The sequence below is a fragment of the Mus pahari genome, chromosome 10 (assembly GCF_900095145.1).
Source record: "Mus pahari chromosome 10, PAHARI_EIJ_v1.1, whole genome shotgun sequence".
NCBI classification, from domain to species: Eukaryota; Metazoa; Chordata; class Mammalia; order Rodentia; family Muridae; genus Mus; species Mus pahari.
This window is the reverse complement of record NC_034599.1, coordinates 45695523-45713589: the sequence shown is the minus strand read 5'-3', so window position 1 is coordinate 45713589 and position 18067 is coordinate 45695523. Positions and strand designations below refer to the sequence as shown.

General features: G+C 45.9%; 1 protein-coding gene across 1 annotated transcript; it reads left to right on the top strand.

The window, feature by feature from the left end:
* The first annotated feature begins 48 nt into the window (after positions 1-48).
* On the top strand, positions 49-7863 carry Sdhd (succinate dehydrogenase complex subunit D). Its single transcript, XM_021207478.1, has 4 exons — positions 49-160; positions 3675-3791; positions 5283-5427; positions 6949-7863. The coding sequence occupies exons 1-4, from the start codon at positions 109-111 to the stop codon at positions 7112-7114; spliced, it is 480 nt and encodes a 159-aa protein (XP_021063137.1). The 5' UTR covers positions 49-108; the 3' UTR covers positions 7115-7863.
* The last annotated feature ends 10204 nt before the right edge of the window (positions 7864-18067 follow it).

The window sequence follows — 18067 nt, the reverse complement described above, 5'->3', positions numbered from 1 at the left end:
CCCTTCCGGTTGACGCTTCAGGTTGCCGCACCGTTCTCCAGCACGGGGCGGGACTTACGACATAAGTGTTTCCGGGTTGTAGGGTGACCTTGAGCCCTCGAAAGCGACATGGCGGTTCTCTTAAAGCTGGGCGTTCTCTGCAGTGGCCAAGGAGCTCGAGGTGAGGTGTTCTGGCCATCAAAGGTTCTCGCTGCAGCCTGGAGCAGGGGATAGGAAGGAGTTAGAGCTCGCCCGCCGGGTGGTGGGACGTATTGAGAGAGGGGAACTTCCTCTTGTGCCCTCGAAGCGCCTACGCGGACGCAATGGTGACCGCTGTAGCCCAGAGGCCCAAGTGTTTACGTGCTGGCTGGTGTCCCCAGCTCGTACCTCCCGCTTCTGGACTGTGGTTGTGACACCGGGCTAATGTGAAAACAGACTCCTATTTGAGTGTGGATGAGTCCGTTTGATAACTTGTTGAGTGGCTTGCTGTGTAGTGCTGTCTTTCCTCGATCTTGCCATGTAGACAAGACTGACCTAGCTAGAGCTTGCCCGGAGCCCCGCGACGGCCCCCGAGGGCTGGCATAACAGCCGTGCACCCTCACTCAGGGCTTCGATAATCATTTTAACCAGGCATTTTACTTACACCAGGCGCTTAAGAGGCCGGTATACAAACACGAATTAAACAGTTTCAACCCTCGAAGAACTTCTCGTGTGGGGGCTACAGGCAAAGTAAATCAAAACCTGCTGTGTTCTGTAGACATTAGTAATGAGTGTGGAGAAAGTTTGGGGTACTTGCTTTGGAGGGACTAACCTGCCTTGCCTCTGCAGGGAGTTACATCCTAGTTACAGTAACCAAGAGCAGCGAAAGCCAAAGTGAGGGGATATAAAGATGCACAGGGTGCGATAAAATGGAACAAGTACAGTAATATTTGTGAAAGTCAAAGTGTGAAATTAGCCTAGAAAGGCAAAATGGAACTAAGCCACAGAACTTACTTTATTCTGTTTTGAAAATACAGTCTCTCTGTGTTGCCCAGGTTGGGAGTAATATTGAAAGGTTTGATAGGTTTACAGTCTTGGTTTATTTTTGCTGATACTATTGTTGCTTAGGCTGCCCTGGAACTCATCCTGTCTCAGCCTCCTGAGTAGCTGGGGTGCACCGCCTCACAATCTTTTTCTTTTGAGCCCAGCATCTCATGCTTGCTGAGCGAGCATATGCCCTGTTGCCAGAGTATTCAACCTCAGCCTCAGGCTAGACTTGGGTTAGTAACAGTGTAGTAGATGGATGGCCTTGGTGGAGATAGAGCAGGTTCCCACCCTAGTTGTGGAGACGAGATAAGCACACTGCGGCAGCCAGGCAGGTGAAGTCCTGCGCTTGGAAGGTACCAGGAGAAGAAGGCAGTCTCAGGAAGTGTTAAGGAGATGTGTCAGTAGGATTTGGTGATTTATAGAGGGAATACCAGGCTGGCTCTTGACTATTGAATTGACCGAGTGGAGTTCCTCCATCATCGATTGTTGGGACAGACATGGGCATATGAAAAACAGTTCCACAGCTGAACAGTTGGGAAGTGCAGATGACTTAGGTGACACTTCACAGAAGCGAGACTAGAAAGAGCTCAGGCCTGCTTGCATAGGCTGGTGATTCTAGTGCGTGGTGCTGGAGATGGGAGGGTCAAAAGGGTCAAGGTCATGGGGCAAGGGACAAAGAACCAGGCAACTAGCTGAGTTAGAAGCTAGCCTTAAAAAAAAAAAAAATAAAAAAAAAAATAAATAAAAAAAGCCGGGCCTGGTGGCGCAGGCCTTTAATCCCAGCACTCGGGAGGCAGAGGCAGGCGGNTTTCTGAGTTCGAGGCCAGCCTGGTCTACCAAGTGAGTTCCAGGACAGCCAGGGCTATACAGAGAAACCCTGTCTCGAAAAACCAAAAAATAAATAAATAAATAAATAAATAAATAAATAAAATAAAATAAAAAGAAGCTAGCCTTGTCTGCATAGAGAGTTCCAGGCCAGCCAGGGCCAACAGTGAAACCTTGTAACCACCTTTCACCCCTCCAACTCTCCCATGCATGCCTCCAATCAATCAATCAATCAATCAATAAAAATAAATAAAGATAGGCGAGAAAATATTAAATTATCTTTTTGTGTGTGTATGCAGTTAGCATTCTGGGAGCTCATTAAACCTTTGTTTACTTTCGTCTAGTTGTTAGCAGTGTTATGAAGTAAATGCAGTTGTTGACTGTGTTGGCTAGTTTTTGCCTACTTGATACAACTTAGAGTCAGTTGGAAAGAGGGAACTTAACTGAAGAATTGCCTCTGTTGGATTAGCCTGTGGCCATGTCTGTGAATGAGTGTCTTAACTAATGTGGAAGGTCCCAGGCCACTGTGGGTAGCACTATTGTAGACAGTTGTGCCTGGGCTAAATAATAAGGCTAGCAACTGTGAGCCATGGAGCAGGCCAGTAAGCAGCATTCCCCTGTGATTTCTGCTTCGGTTCCTACTTGATGTCTTGCCCTGGTCTCCCTCAATGGTGGACAGTGAGCTAGAATCGGAAGCTGAAGTAAATACTTTGTTCCCTAATTTGATTTTGGTCATGGTATTTAAATAGTAACAGAAAGCAAAGGAGAACACTTTTCTATAGCTATTTAGATTAGCTGCTTCTCATCCCATGGCTAATCTCTGATGTAGCTGGGTGGACAGCGGTCTGTCTTCACCAAGAGGCAAGATCCAAAGAGGGGCAGGAAAGAGGGGTCCGAGGGTACAGATGAAATTTGGTCTTGAAAAGAAAGAGGACACTAGGTTAATTTTCTGAACTAAATTGTGTATCTTGAGAACAAAGACCTTTTTGTCCTTCTGTTTCTTGCTCTGTTGCCAAGCACAGACGTCATGCAGTTAGTAGGAGATAACTAGGCGAGTAAACATAAGAAAGAGAACCGCCCGTTTTTAAATAGGGAAAGCCAGGCCTTTTAGTTATGTAGCTTCTGTTTAGGAGTCTGCAGATTCCCTAGTTTATTTTTGAGACAGGGTCTCATGTGACCCCATGCTGACCTCAGAACCCATATGTAGGTGAGGCTGACCTTGAGTTTCTGCTCCTGCCTCTCCAGTGCCTGGGTACATGTGGTCGGTGTTGGAAATAGCCCCATGAATGCTCGGCAGGTGACTGAACTACGTCCCCAGTACAGATTTATTTTTATTTTATTTTTAAATAGATTTATTTATTTATTATATGTAAGTACACTGTAGCTGACTTCAGACACTCCAGAAAAGGGCATCAGATCTCGTTACAGATGGTTGTGAGCCACCATATGGTTGCTGGGATTTGAACTCAGGACCTTCGGAAGAGCAGTCAGTGCTCTTACCCGCTGAGCCATCTCACCAGCCCCAGATTTATTTTTAAAAAATAAAGTTTGGGATGGAAAGATTCGGTTAAGAACACTTATTGTTCTTCCAGAGAACCTGTGTTCTCTTCCCAGCACACACGGTGGCTAATAACTGTAACTCTAGGTCTAGGGTGGGTATAACTCTAGTTATGAAGAAGGATGTATGCGGGCACCAGGCATGCACATGGTACGCAGATATTACATGTCGGTAAGACACTCATGCATATTAAAATAAATCCTTTAAAGTAAAAATGTATTAATTTTCAGGGCATGCTCACGGTCCTGTTAGGAAGTACTTATGATCCCTGTCTTTCTTCCCTCAGCTCTGTTACTCCGAAGCCAGGTGGTCAGACCTGCTTATGTGTCAGCATTTCTCCAGGACCGGCCTACCCAAGGATGGTGTGGCACCCAGCACATTCACCTGTCACCAAGCCACCACTGTATGTTCTCTCTGCCTCAGCTTTGTCAGGAGTTCTATTTATTATTCTAAGCGTGTTGGTGTTTTGCCTGCATGTCTATGTGTGCACTTGCATTCCTGATGCACAGGGTCCAGAAGAGGGTGTTGGATTCTCTGGAAGGGAGTTAAAGAAGTTGTGCACTGCTACTCTCTTGGGGCTTTGGCCATCTTTACCTGTTTGGCGGGTCTTGATGTCTTCTCAGGAGGACACTCATTGTCTGCTAGTTAAATAAAGACCCAGTTTACAAACCTTTGCACACAGAGGGCAAACATGGTTGAATAATACCATTTATATTCACAGAGAACCTTCTGCCCAACTCTTCAAAATGAATTACATTATTGTCAAGAAAACAACTCTGTAGGAAGTCTGTTCAGTGTGGCTTATTTACTGGTGTTTGTTTAGCCAGTGGAAAGGAGCGAATTGTGCATAAAATCTAATTTTGTGACTGAATCCTGGATTTATAGCTGAGTTTTTTTTTTTTTTTTTTTTTAAGGTTGATTAAAACCATATGGGATTTTGTAGGTAAATACTGTGTGGGTATTCACATTAAACATTCTAAACATGACTAATGAGCTAACTGTATTTTTGTTATAGTCTAGAGGGAGAGTTTTTTTTGTCTTGACTGGTCTGAAAGTTGCTTTGTAGCCCAGGGTAGCAGCAAACCCGCAGCGGTCTTCCTGAGGTCAGGGTTTTCATTTGCCTGTTTGCTTGTTAATTTTTTTTGAGATAGGGTCTTACCGTAGCTGTCCCAGAACTCACCGTGTATTCCAGACTGTAGTCCTCCTGCCTCAGCCTCCTTGGTGCTGTGATTACAGGCCTTCATGCCTGGCTGCTGAGATTTGTAAAGCATCTTAATTTTTATTTTTTATTTTCTGCCTTTCAGTCCTCCATGGTTCTTAAGGCAGCCACTTAACAGATGAGTGAGTCTAACTGTAGGGCTTTTTTGCCTATTAAACCCTTTTTGGTTTTGACCAGCTTTTGTTTCTGGATTCCTTTGCTGGAGGCTCAGAGCCTGTGCTGGCTTTGGCTTGTGGAAGAGCCGTCTCATGTCTCACTTGTTTGGCACTGGGTTGTAAAGAGACAGAAGAAGGGCCGTGACCTTAAAAGGTGGCTGTAGGCCTCTGCTCCCTTTTCACTCTGGTTGAGCTGTTTTTAAAACATACCACTCCCCCCCCCCAAATAATAATAGCATTATTATTTTAAAGGGGTTCCATCAGGGATTGCTAAACTATATTCATAAGATACTCCTTGTCACTGAAGCCAAAGACTGCTTTAATTTCACAGGTACTCAGCCTGCCTTCTTGCTTATAAGCAAACGTGTGTCTGTGCTCAGAGGCACAGAGGATGCGCTGTCTGCTTCTGTCTCCAGATGGACTTGCTGTGTATACTTTCTACCATTCTGAAGGGTTTGGTAATCATGTGATTGAAGTGTTTGTTCTTCCTCAACTATTGTGAATCTGGTTCTTTTTGTAGCTGGTTCCAAGGCTGCATCTCTGCACTGGACCAGTGAGAGGGTTGTCAGTGTTCTGCTCTTGGGGCTGCTCCCTGCTGGGTACTTGAATCCCTGCTCTGTGGTGGACTACTCTCTGGCCGCAGCTCTTACCCTGCACAGTCACTGGCAAGTACCATAATCTCTCTGTGTTGTCTGCTCGGTCTGTTTGCTGCAAGCCTGTTTATAAAGGAGACATTGAAATTCTCACAACTTATAGAAAACTTAAAAGCACACAGGCAACAGATAAGTCTGGGTATGTGGGCAGTGCACGCCTGGGATCTGGGTGTGTGGGCAGTGCACGCCTGGGATCCTAGCAGGAAGGGGGAGGAGGCAAAAGAGTCACAAGTTCAAAGTCATCCTTATCCTTAGGAAGATCTCATTTCAAAACACAAAGCAAAATGTGTCTGCATTAAAACTTACACGAGAACACCATAGCACATTACTTAAGTTAGGTAAAAGCAGAAATTCTCCATTTGGCCTCACCAGAGTACGGTGCCATGGTCATACCATGGAGTAGTACTCAGCCGCGTAAAGGAATGAAGTTCTGAGGGAGGTGGGCTGCAGCGTGGACATTGAAAGCAGAATACACGCTAAAGAAGAAGCGTAACACAGCTTGCGTGGTCTTAATGTATGAAGTGCCAGGATAGGCACAGCGACAGAAACGAGCAAGTCAGTGAGTGGGTAGTGAGTGGGACAACAGCTAGAGCTTCCCGAGTGTGTGAAAATACCCAAGCTTATACGGATGGTTAAAAAGGCGAATTTTGTGGTGTGAGGTACATCTAAATAAAACTGCTATAAAAATAGTAAAGTCAGGCCACTCCTTTAGGTTACACTGTGCTGAAAACCTAGTCAGTGTTTCCTTAGGCTCTGCAGTCTGCCTCTGCTTTGCAGACTCCAGCCTCATTAACATCCTTACTGTTCCTTAGGGATGCCAGGATCCATGTCACTTTTTTGGGCGTTCTTCTCCTTCAGGTCACCCTGAGCTGTTTCCTCAGACTGCACACACAGTTCCTTATCCTTCTGTTTCACTAGAATGTCTGTTTCTGTACAGAGGGAGCGCCCTCAGCATTCCTGACATGTTCTGCACACAATACCGTATGCCTAGTACACTTTTCACGAGCGACGCTCTGTAGAACATTTGCTGTAGTTAAAAATGAAAAGAAGATTTTACAGATAGAGGAACCTTTAGTTTCCTAGAAATGTAAGCTCACAGGATGAGATTTCTTTATTACATTATTAGCAACTCTGTTTTTTGTTTGCTTGCTTGCTTTTTGAGACAAGGTTTCTCTGTGTAGCCCTGGCCATCCTGGAATCACTTTGTAGACCAGGCTGGTCTCAAACTCCCCTCTGCCTCCCTAGTGCTGGGATTAAAGGCTTGCAGTACCACTGCTGGGCTATTAGCAACTCTATTGCATTTTGGTTTCCTCTTTTTAACCATGAGTTGCTTTGGCTGTTATGTCAAGGCATAGAAATAATCCCACCTGTGAAGTGGCTGCACAAGATCTGTGCGAGAGCAAACAGTTATTGGAGTATTCATAGGTAGAGACTTTGTATTTTGGGGTGTTTTGTATTCTTTTGGTGAGTGGGGTACTTAACTTGTCTGCATGGCCTCTAACTGCCCTTGTGTTTGACTTTTCTTTTCATTAGGGGCCTTGGACAAGTGGTTACCGACTACGTTCATGGGGACACCCTGCCGAAGGCTGCCAGGGCAGGCCTCTTGGCACTCTCAGCTTTGACATTTGCTGGGCTTTGCTACTTCAATTACCACGATGTTGGCATCTGCAGAGCGGTTGCCATGCTATGGAAGCTCTGACCTCTGGGTGCAGCACTTTGATTGTATGCCTCCTTGCCTCTGCTTTACCAATGCCGTTCACCTCACAGTGAGGAGGGATGAAGGATAAGTCCATTGGTGGGCAGNATATCTTCTAATTACATGNTTNTTTTCAGAATTTATTTGTTGAGGAAGAAGTTTGAGGAATTAGGTTCGATCATTCATGAGTCTGAGTTCCATATTCCACTGAGTATGGTCGCCAGCTCACATGCCTCACGGTGTAACCGAACATTTCATGAGCTCATGTTGCCTTTGACCACCATTTCTTAAGGAGAGCCAGCTAATTGCTATCAGGATAAGAGTGTCTGCTCAGATCAGGCGGGAGGACTGTTCATTCATGAGTTCGACTTTGCATGAAGTTGGAAAGTATTCCCTTTGGAACCTTCCATTCTTGTCCAGGCGACAGCAGCTCTGTTGATGGCTCTGTTTCTAGGGAACTTTTAATCAGGATATGCTCTCAATTACTAACTTGTCTAAGTCTTAGGAAGGAGACTGAGGAAAGCTAGATTTAGACGAGTTCAATTTAGGGAGCTCTCCTTGTTTGTGGGTTAAAATATGACAGATTGCAAACAGACTACTCTTCAAATGTATCTCAATTGTGCAGAAGTGAGCTGTCCAAAAATATAAGACTAAGTAATAAACTGTCTTCCCACCGTGGGAATTGTTAATGAGAAAGAAAGTGTACTCTGAAAAAACAAAATTTTTAAATAAAATATTATATAATGAAAATATGTTATATATATATGTGTGTGCGTGTGTGTGTGTGTGTGTGTGTGTGTGTGTGTGTGTTTATATGTTAGTATTTGGGTTTTGGTTGGTGCTTACATGTTTGAAATAGACTCTTACAGGCGCATGCTGATCTGAAATTCTCTGTAGGTAGACCAGGGTGGCCTCAAACTTTGCAGTCTATCTGCCTCTGCCTCTCAAGTGCTGGAGTTACAGTTGTGAACCACAGAACTCATTTGTTTGGTTCTAGTTTTGGATGGTGCCCAGGCTGGCATCAAAATCCTGGGCTCAAGCCATCTGACTAGCCTGAGGAGTGGCCTGCTAGGCAGGCTGTAGTTTTATTTATTACAACGGTGTTATGCCAGGTATGGTGGTACATGCCTGTGATCCCCGCTCTCTCGGAGTCTGGGGGATGATTGCTGTGAGTTTGAGGCCAACGTAGACTACAGTAAGTTCCAAGCCAGCTACATAGTGAGACCCTCACTTAACAAACCCAAAAAACAATAATTAAGAGTTAGTGCATCCACAGTTCTGAATTAGAACTGAGTTTAACTCTGTGTGGCTTAGCAAATGAGTAGTTCACATAGAATGCCACAGGACGAAAGGGCTCATGATAGGCAGAAACGGGCAGCTTAAGTATGACTAGAGTGTGAAGGTCGAGTGGTAGGGCTTAGAACTGGGCTATTACTAGGTTGAGAGCCAAGCTTCCTCAGTCAGTGTTCTGGATGCACTGACTGTGAGCCTTGATGAACCACACTGTACATTACACTCGCGGAGGATGTCCTGTGCAGCAAGGCCGGGAAGTGTTTCCATGAAAGGGCCACCTGCTTTCCAGGCACCGTTTGCAGCCATTTGTATCAGTGTGTCAGGCGGCATGACCAGAGGTCATGGACTTGGAAAAGTAAAGGGGCCGGAGAGATGGCTCAGTGGGTAAAGACACTTGCTGCCAAGCCTGACGGGGATTCACATGGTGGAAAGGTGACTCCTATTGTCCCCTGATCTCTACAGCTGTGCTGTGACACACATGAACCACACGCCCCTAAAAGGAGAATCTAATAAAAGAGATACACGAGGACGAGAAGGCTCGGCAGGTTAACACTGCTGAGTATGACAGCCTGAATTAGGGAGGTGGGATGACCCATTGTTTATCCTTCAAAGCACTCGAGCACATGCGAACAATACATGATAAGTAACAGTAACAACAGACTAAGAAGGCAGAGTTCAGGTACTGTGGTAGAAAGCCTGCCAGCTGCCTGTATCTTTTTTTTTTTTTAAGTGCTGGCTTTCTGTGGCTAGATTCAAAGTGAGCCAGCGTTGGCCTTAGAGTCAGTGTACAGGCTCCACAGTTAGTGACCAATTGGAAGGTTAAATGTGACCCAATGGCAGGAGCTTCAAAATGACCACAGGGCTAACAGCAAACTGGCGACAGTAAGTGTAAAGGACTGTGCTGCCTTGGTGCAAAGCTCCAAGGAGAAGTGAGGGCAGCAGCGCTTTAGAGATTCCTTCCTCACCACAGAGCTAAAGCGTGCGGTGGATAAATGGTGACGATGCCCAGGCACTCCAGAGTTCCAGCCACAGAGTGACTGACCCCCACCCAACTACACGGTGAGCCAAAAGAGAATTCTCAAGCACTTATTTCCCTTGTATGTGCTCAGATGCAGGGAGGAACACACCCTGTGAAGGTCAGAAGGTACCCTGCAGGAGTCAGCTCTTCACTGTGTGAGTTTTGGGGACCCAACTCAGGTCAACAGGCTCAGAATCAAGCACCTTATCCAGTGTCCTGAAGCCATGCAAGCTTTTAAAATTGAAAATAGATTCTTCTCTCATAGACCACATCCCAACCAACCACAGTTTCCCCTCCCTCCCCTTCATCTAACCCTCCACTAGATCCATTCCCCCTCCGTTTTCTCCTCCAAGAGAGGTCAGCCAGAGGGACAAAACGCGCTACAATAAGACAAAGCAAGAATCCTAGTGGAGGCTGGGACAAGGCATTCCAATAGGAGGAAGTCTCAAGAGCAGGCAAAAGTGTCAGATACACCCGTTTCTACTGTTAAGAGTCACAAAAACAACCTAATAGCCATAACATGTACACAGAGGATCTGATGCAGTTATTTCTTGTATGTGTGTATGCATTCATGTGTGTGCGTGCAGAAGTGTACACACACACACACACACACACACACACACACACACACACACACTAAATGCAGTGCCCATGGAGACCAGAAGAGGGCACCAGATTATCTCTAGAACTGGGGTTGCAGAAGGTTGAGTCTGGAAACAACCTGGGTCCTCTGGTAGAGGAGCAAGTGCTCCTAACCACTGGGCCATCCAGCCTCTCAAGTAGTTAGGATGGATTTCCTCCTTGGTTGGCTTGAAAGGATGGGATGTTGCTTTCATGCCAGAGGCACATTGTCACTCTGGGGAGAAGGCAATGTCCTTTGGTAATAATTATAAGGAACAAAGGCCGGGGGCAACAATTCTTTTTGGTGTGTTCGTCAGAGTAGATACAGTCTAAGTATAGCTTGTACTTTTACTCTACTAAAAGCCTGGCTTTTCTACCTCCACTCTCACCTCGACTCTCAGAGCGCTCTCTCTCTCTCTCTTTTCTAGTTAATGTCCTTGAGTTCTGTTCTGCTTCAAAATACTTTTATCTACAAGAGAAGGAACTTGAGAGAGGTACACTGTGCCCTATTACCGCTGTAAGCACCAGTAAGGATGCTAAAGAGGACAAGCACAGAGGCACCTGAGTCTTAGATGACGTCACTGCACTGCCATGCCACTGCCACGCCCATCGGCATCTGCAGACGCCAGACAGCGCTTCTGCGCAGTCTTGTGTAGTAGAGCTGCTCTTCCAGAGTAGGTGAGTGTAGGAAGTTTCCCCAGTGTGTTTCACCATCCGTGGACCTGGTCCTTTTGTTTATACCTCTAGCTTGAATCTATTTTCTATCATAAGTAATGGTGTGATCAATGGCCTGGGATCTGTGTCTAGTGGTGAACATGGTTTTTCTTCTTTCTGTTCAACCTCTGTATTTGTGGAACTTATTCAGATTTATCTTGTTGTGTGTACCTGTGTTTGGGGGTTAGAAGGAATATGTTTGTGTCCATGTAGAGACGAGAGGAGGATGCTGGGCCTTTTTCTTGATTGCTCTCCACCTTATTTTTTGAGGCAGGGTCTCTCACTAAATTTGCCTTACCATTTTGGCTAGGCTAGCTGCCCAGTGAGCTCATAGGCTCCCTCCCCTCAGTGCTGTGGCTACTGGCATGCACTGTCCTGCCTAGCAGCTACGTGGAGACTAGGGATTTGAACTTAGGTCCTCTTACTATACCAGCAAGTGGTCTTACCCACTGAGTCACACTTTTAGCCCCTAATTTTGCTTTTTGAAATTTCTGTTTTGAAACTGGTCTTGCTACACAGTCCAGGCTGGCTCTGAGCTCAGCTGTGTAGCCCAGCGTAACATCAGACTCCCTTCGGCCCACTCACCTCAGCCTCTTGCATGCAGAGACTGCAGCCGTGGGCCTCTACACTCAGTTTTTTACTTTATTGTGTGCTTCTCTTCCTCTCCTTGTGTCACAGCTACTCCACCTTTTATCTTAGCTTATGTTTTCTTCTGTTTGTTACTGAGTTCATGTCTTCAGATGTTGTGAACAAGAGACAGGATAGATGGGAGGGATGGCTCAGTGGTTAAGTGCACTTGCTGCTCTTGTGGAGACTCCGGATTCAATCCCAAGCACACACATGACAGCTTATAACTCCCTATATCTCCAGGTCCAGGGGGAAATCAGACTCTCTTTTGGCCTTTTTTGGATGCTACACACACATGGTACACAGACATACCTACTGGCAAAACATCCATACGTATAACATTTAAAAAAAAAAACACTTCCAGCTCTATTTCTGGTTTGTCCATTCTTCTAAGGAGATGGGTGTGAGCTGGGCAGTGTTGGCACACATCTTTAGTCCCAGCACTTAGGAAGCAGAGGCTGGCGGATCTCTGAGTTCATTGCCAACCTTGTCTACAGAGTGAATTCCAGGGCAGCCAGGACTACACAAAAAAACTTGTCTTGCAAAAACCAACCAAGCAGACAAACAGAAGAGAGGGAGAGATGGGTGTGACTGATGGTTTGACACTTGAGCTGTGACTCACCTCTGTTGGTGGCCCTTGGTGCCGACTCCATCTCCCTCAGACTGACTGTCACTCCCACATAGTTCTGCACTGCTTGCTCTTTGCCCTCCAGGCTCTTACTGTAGAGTTTTGTGCGATTCACTTAAACTTTTTTTTTTCCAATCACTTAGGAGCTCAAAGAATTCAATAGGTCTGTATTTAGGTCCTTTTGTTTCATCTAATAAATTTATTCAATAAAACTCTTGTGTCATTGCCATTGGTGAGTGACTCATGCACCCGTGGATAGCCTTGCTCTAAGCCCATTGGAGAAGCCCCAGGTAAACCCAGTGCATCACAGTGCAAAAACAAAAGGGAGGAGACGTGAAAGTGAGGTGGGAATAAGGGAGGAGACACGAAAGTGAGGTGGGAATGAGTTTCTGCGTGCGCGCGCGCACACACACACACACACAGAGACACAGACACACAGACACACAGAGTCCATGAACACACGCATGCACACAACGTGCGCAAACACTCACTCGAGCACCCAAGTCCCCCCCCAACACACGTCCACGAATGCACATACATGCATGCTTGCACCACACTTGGCAGCCTCAGCAGGATGTGAAGACACATGCCTCTAATCCCAGCAGTTGGGAGACAGACACAAGAAGAGTGAGTCTGAGACCAGCCTGAACTACATAGTGAGACACTGTCTCAACAAAACCAAAACGTGAAGCAGAGGGGGAGGAGGAAGCTTTTCTCTGATTGTGTCGGAATTTTAGCATCATTCAAAGTGAAAATGAGTTCTCATGGCATTAAGTGTTACATTGTGTTCCAGGAAATAAACGTCTCAAATAGAGAAGTGAGTAAGAGCTTATGAAAAAATGTTAGTCACAGGGAGAGCAGAGCTACCTAATGTGAACACAGCTTGCTTTTCGGGCCATTTCTGCTGACATTGGGGATCCCCACACCTGTTGCTCAATTTGGCAGCTGCAGGCAATGAGCAGAGGAGTCAGCAAGCTGTAGCTGTAGGGGGCCAGGAACTGCTCCTTTCTGCTTGGAACTTTCCTCTTTGTGCTGAAAACCAATATGAATGACCAGGAGTGTTGTAATGGCCACTATAAAGGAAAAGTTATAAGGACCCAGAAACATGGAAAAACTTTCGGGTGGGGAGATGAATTTAATTCTAATTTGGAGGTGATTTGGGTTTTTGTTTTTGTTGTTGTTTTTAGAGACAGGGTTTCTCTGTATAGCCCTGGCTGTCCTGGAACTCACTCTGTAGACCAGGCTGGCCCCGAACTCAGAAATCTGCCTGCCTCTGCCTCCCAAGTGCAGGGATTAAAGGTGTGCGCCACCACGCCTGGCTCTGGAGGTGATTTGGAATGAATTAGTTCTGTGCTCTTAAACAAAGGGACAGAGAGTTGTGAATGTGACTGCCTGTGACTTGTCAATAGAGCTAGTTAGCAGTCATCTGTCTCAAAGTCTCAGAGTTCTTGGAGTAGCAGAACTTATGAATGAATTCCCCCTCTCTATATGTATGGGATTTATCGAATGAATTACAGGCTGTGGTCTAATTAATCAAACAATGACTGGCTTCAGGTAAAAGGTGGATCTCCCCACTGCAAGATCTGATTTAAAGACAGCCGTCTTCCTGCCCCAAGATCTGGATCAATATTGTGTCTTCCTACCTTAAAGGTCTGGACTAGAAGTGGGTTCACCCAGTCAAATCAAGCAATAAATCTCTCACAGGTGTACCCTCCATTTCTGGATTGTAGTTCATTTCCAGATGTAGCTAAGTTGACAACAAAGAATGACCACCACACTGTCCATTTCTAAAGTTTAACTTATCCTGGGTGGACATGTTTGTACATGTCTGTGCCTGCAAGCTGAGGCAGGAGGATCTCCTGGCCTAGGAAATGAGTTCCAAGTCAGCATGGGCTTTTAATGAGCTGTTGGTTGTCTCAAAAAAAAAAAAAACCCCAAAATAAATGAAAATTAGAAGTTAGGGTTGTGGTTCAGTGGGTGAAATATTTGTCTTGCAGATGTGAGACTGGGGTTTGGATCTGCAGAACCCATGCAGCTACCTATAATTCCAGCTGCAGAACCCATGCAGCTACCTGTAATTCCAGCTGCAGAACCCATGCAGCTACCTGTAATTCCAGCTGTAGAACCCATGCATCTACCTGTAATTCCAACTGCAAAACCCATGCAGCTTTAGGAGGGTGACTGGAATCTCCAGAACAAGAAGACTGCTCATACTGGCAAGCTCTGGGTTTGATTGAGAGGGCCTGCCTCAGTGAATAAGGGGGAAGAACTTTGGAGGATGGCTCCTTTTTTATTTTATTTTTAAAAATTTATTTATTGTTATATGTAAGTACACTGTAGCTGTCTTCAGACACACCAGAAGAAGGTGTGAGGTCTCATTTCAGATGGTTGTGAGCCACCATGTGGTTGCTGGGATTTGAACTCAGGACCTTCGGAAGAGCAGTCAGTGCTCTTAACGACTAAGCCATCTCTCCAGCCCCTCTGGAGGATGGTTCCTAATGATGGCTTCAGGCCTCCACATTCATGTGCACACATATGCATATGCAAACACACATATGAACACCACACATAAACACACACAAAAAAAAAAAAAAGGAAAAGGGAAGACATCATTCCTTTTTTTTATTGTAAGGAGGATTAAACTTTATTTTCAAAATGGGGTGGGAGGTGCTCATATTTCTACAGGAATCCTTCTTTGTCCAGCAGCATAGGCCAGCACGGGCCAGCATGGGCCAGCATAGGCCAGCATGGGCCAGCATAGGCCAGCATAGGCCAGTGGGATGTTCTATGAGTTGAGAAGGGGAAATAAGACGTTTGACAAGGATGTAGGCTTCAAGTTCAAGGGTCAGAATGTGAGCATTGGAAACACAAAGATTTTTTTCTGATAAACCAGGCATGGTGGTTCACACCTTCAATTCCAGCATCCAGGAGGCAGAAGTTGGCAGATCAATGTGAGTTCAAGGCTAGCCTGATCTATATTACAAGTTCTAGGGCAGCCAAGTCCACATAGTGAAACCCTGACTCACAACAAACAAACAAACAAAACCCCCCAAAAACCTAAGTCCTAAACTAATTATTTCTAAGTGTAATTGAATGCCTGGAAAGGCAGAAGTGTAAGAGTATGCTGTCGAGGCTTTGAGCCACCTCCAGCAGTTACTAGTTTAAGTAAGGCTGGGGATGGCAGATCGTGCCTACAACCCTAGGATCTGGGAGGCAGAGTCAAGAGAATCAGGTGTAAACAAGGGCCACCCCATCATGTTGTTTTGCACCATGTTGTTTTGTGGGAGTGAGAGCTGCATTGAAGCAACTGAATGAAACTAGAACTTAGTAAACTTAGGCTGAGCCATGGACAGTCAATAATGAAGACCTCTTTTTTTTTTTTCTTTTTTTAAGATTTATTTATTTATTATATGTAAGTACACTGTAGCTGTCTTCAGACATCCCAGAAGAGGATGTCAGATCTCATTACAGATGATTGTGAGCCATCATATGGTTGCTTGGATTTGAACTCACGACCTTCAGAAGAGCAGTCGGCACTCTTAACCGCTGAGCCATCTCTCCAGCCCATGAAGACCTCTTAATTGAGGATTAGTTAACGATTCCTCTCGGAAGCATGGGCTTGGGGCTAAGATGTGTTTCATTATCTTATTTTTATTCGAGTGAACGGAGGGCCCATATTTGTGTGGGGCTCAGTTCTCCCCTTCCATCATGTGGTTCCAGGGATGGGTCTCAGCCTGCGGCCTAAGAGCAAGTGCCTTTACCCACAGAGTCCTCTCCCCTTGACCAAAGACTTTTGCCTTAATTTTTCCCTTTATTGCTATTTTATGTGCAGGGGCATTTTGGATGGATGGATGTCTGTGCACTACATGTGTGCAGTACCCAAGGACACTAGAAGAGGATGTCAGATCCCCTGAAACTGGAGCTGCCATGTGGGTGCTGGGACTTGAACCCAGGCCCCATGGAAGGGCAGCCAATGTTCTTAACACCTGAGCCATCTCTCCAGTCCCAAGATTTTGTTTTTAATTGTACTTCCCCTACACACTGGCAGGCTCTGATCCAAAAAGAACAACAGCTTTGGAAAAAGAAAGACTGATATCTTTGAGTCTTTCAGGAGACCTGCCTGACTTCCGATTCAGTTCCTTGTTTTACTTGAGAGCACTGTCTCCTTCATCCCATTTTTTTCTTTCTTTTTTTTTTTTTTTTTTAGATTGCCTCTCAGGTAGTTCAGTGATAACTTCCCACATGAGATCAAGTTATGGCCTTTATGTAAACATAAAATGAATGCATGGTTGGGCTGGGCATGGTGGGGGCACGCCCATAGTGAACTTGGGAGACTGAGGTAGCAGGGCCAGAGCTAGGTAAGGAAGGGGGCTCAGTGGCTAAGGCGCTTCCTGCCAAGTCTGGTGACCTGAGTTCAGGCTCCAGGACCTACAGAGTGGAAGGAGAGGCAACTTACTCTTAAAAGTCGGCCTCTGACCTCCACCTGTGAATCACGCTGAACATGCAACGACAGTCGCATGTGTATGCTCGTACACACACGGACATACTACTGCTACCAAATCCTACTAATGAAAGGCTTAATGACTACTTAGAAAAGTGAGGAAACTCTACTCTGTCTTAAATGTGACCTTCAGGCTCTTTTTGCATCCGTTAGCAACGTATGCACACTTCCCTAAGTTTAGCCTGCCCATGGAGACTGAGTTGAGAACTTGATTTGTGGCCATCTGTGTAGTAAAAATGACATGTCGCTTGGCAAATAGCACTTATTTCATAGGGGCAAGTTTGATCCCTTGCCTAGGTTCAACTTTCTATGTCAAGGTGCCAGGAGAGAAGGGTGGTGCCTCTCCAGGTACTTAACTGGAAGACTTGGGTGTGCAGTGTTATCAAGGTGGAAGGGGCATGCTGGCCAGGTGGGGCCGAAGTGTTGGCTCTGCACGTTGTGTGCAGCCGGTGCTGCTGGTGACCTCGCTGCTCTTGGGCCAGAGGTTTGAGTATTCTGTTTCCTATAGTAAATCTTTAACCACGCAAGAATCTGAGACTACCTGCCACTGATTAAACAACAAGCAAAGCCTAGGTGACAGATGTCACCCTCTGCCCCTCATCGCAGACATTCACTGTGGACACTCAAGACTGAAGAGCTCTAGGGGCTTGCAAACTTTTAAGTTACACTTTCTTTTGTGTGCACTGTCTGTGTCTGTGCGTGTGTTTGCTCACCCAAACATTGGGTCCTTGGAAAAGACCTGTGGCTTATTTATCTAAGAAGCTGAAGCCGGTGGCACAAGGATGGCCAGCCTGCCTTTGGATCACAGCTGCTGCTGCTGCTGCTGCTGCTGCCCTGCTAGCAAAGGATGCTGACACAATAACCACGGGACAGGAACTTGTTAGCACCGTACCCCATTCTATTTCGGGGACCCCAAGAATCCACCCAGTCGGTGGCTGTCCAACACCAGATTGGTACACTTTCAGGCTCTACTGTTTGAATCCCCTTTGCATAAGAGATAACCCGTCATCTGCCCTAAATTCAGCCACCCTGCTCTCTGACCCATCCTCAGACATAAAGCATGATTGCTCTATAGTTCTGGGGCACATCCAGAGCATCATGCTGGACCACAATGACATACCCTGGCCAGACGTGGAACATATCTACTTCACAGACGGGAGCAGCTTCATCCAGAATGGAATCAGTTATGGACTTGGGCTCTGTTATTTGGGAAACTGCTTTGCCACCGGGAACTTCAGCCTGGAAAGCTGAACTAAGGGCTCTAACCCAGGCCTTACGATGGTAAAAGGAGCCATAGCTAACAGTTACACCGACAGCAGATGGGGGATTATTGACTGCTGAAGGAAATATTTGCTTTATTGGAGGCATGGCTACCTCTCAAAGTGGCCATAATTCATTGCCATCAGAAAGGGACATCAGAAATAGCCTGAGGGAACAGGCCAGCTGATAAAGCTAAAAGTGAGGCTGCCCAAGCTCCCACTGACAACAGCCTGGTAGCTTTGCTGTCCCCTCACTCCCAGTCATCCCTGACTATACTAGTAAAGACAAATGATG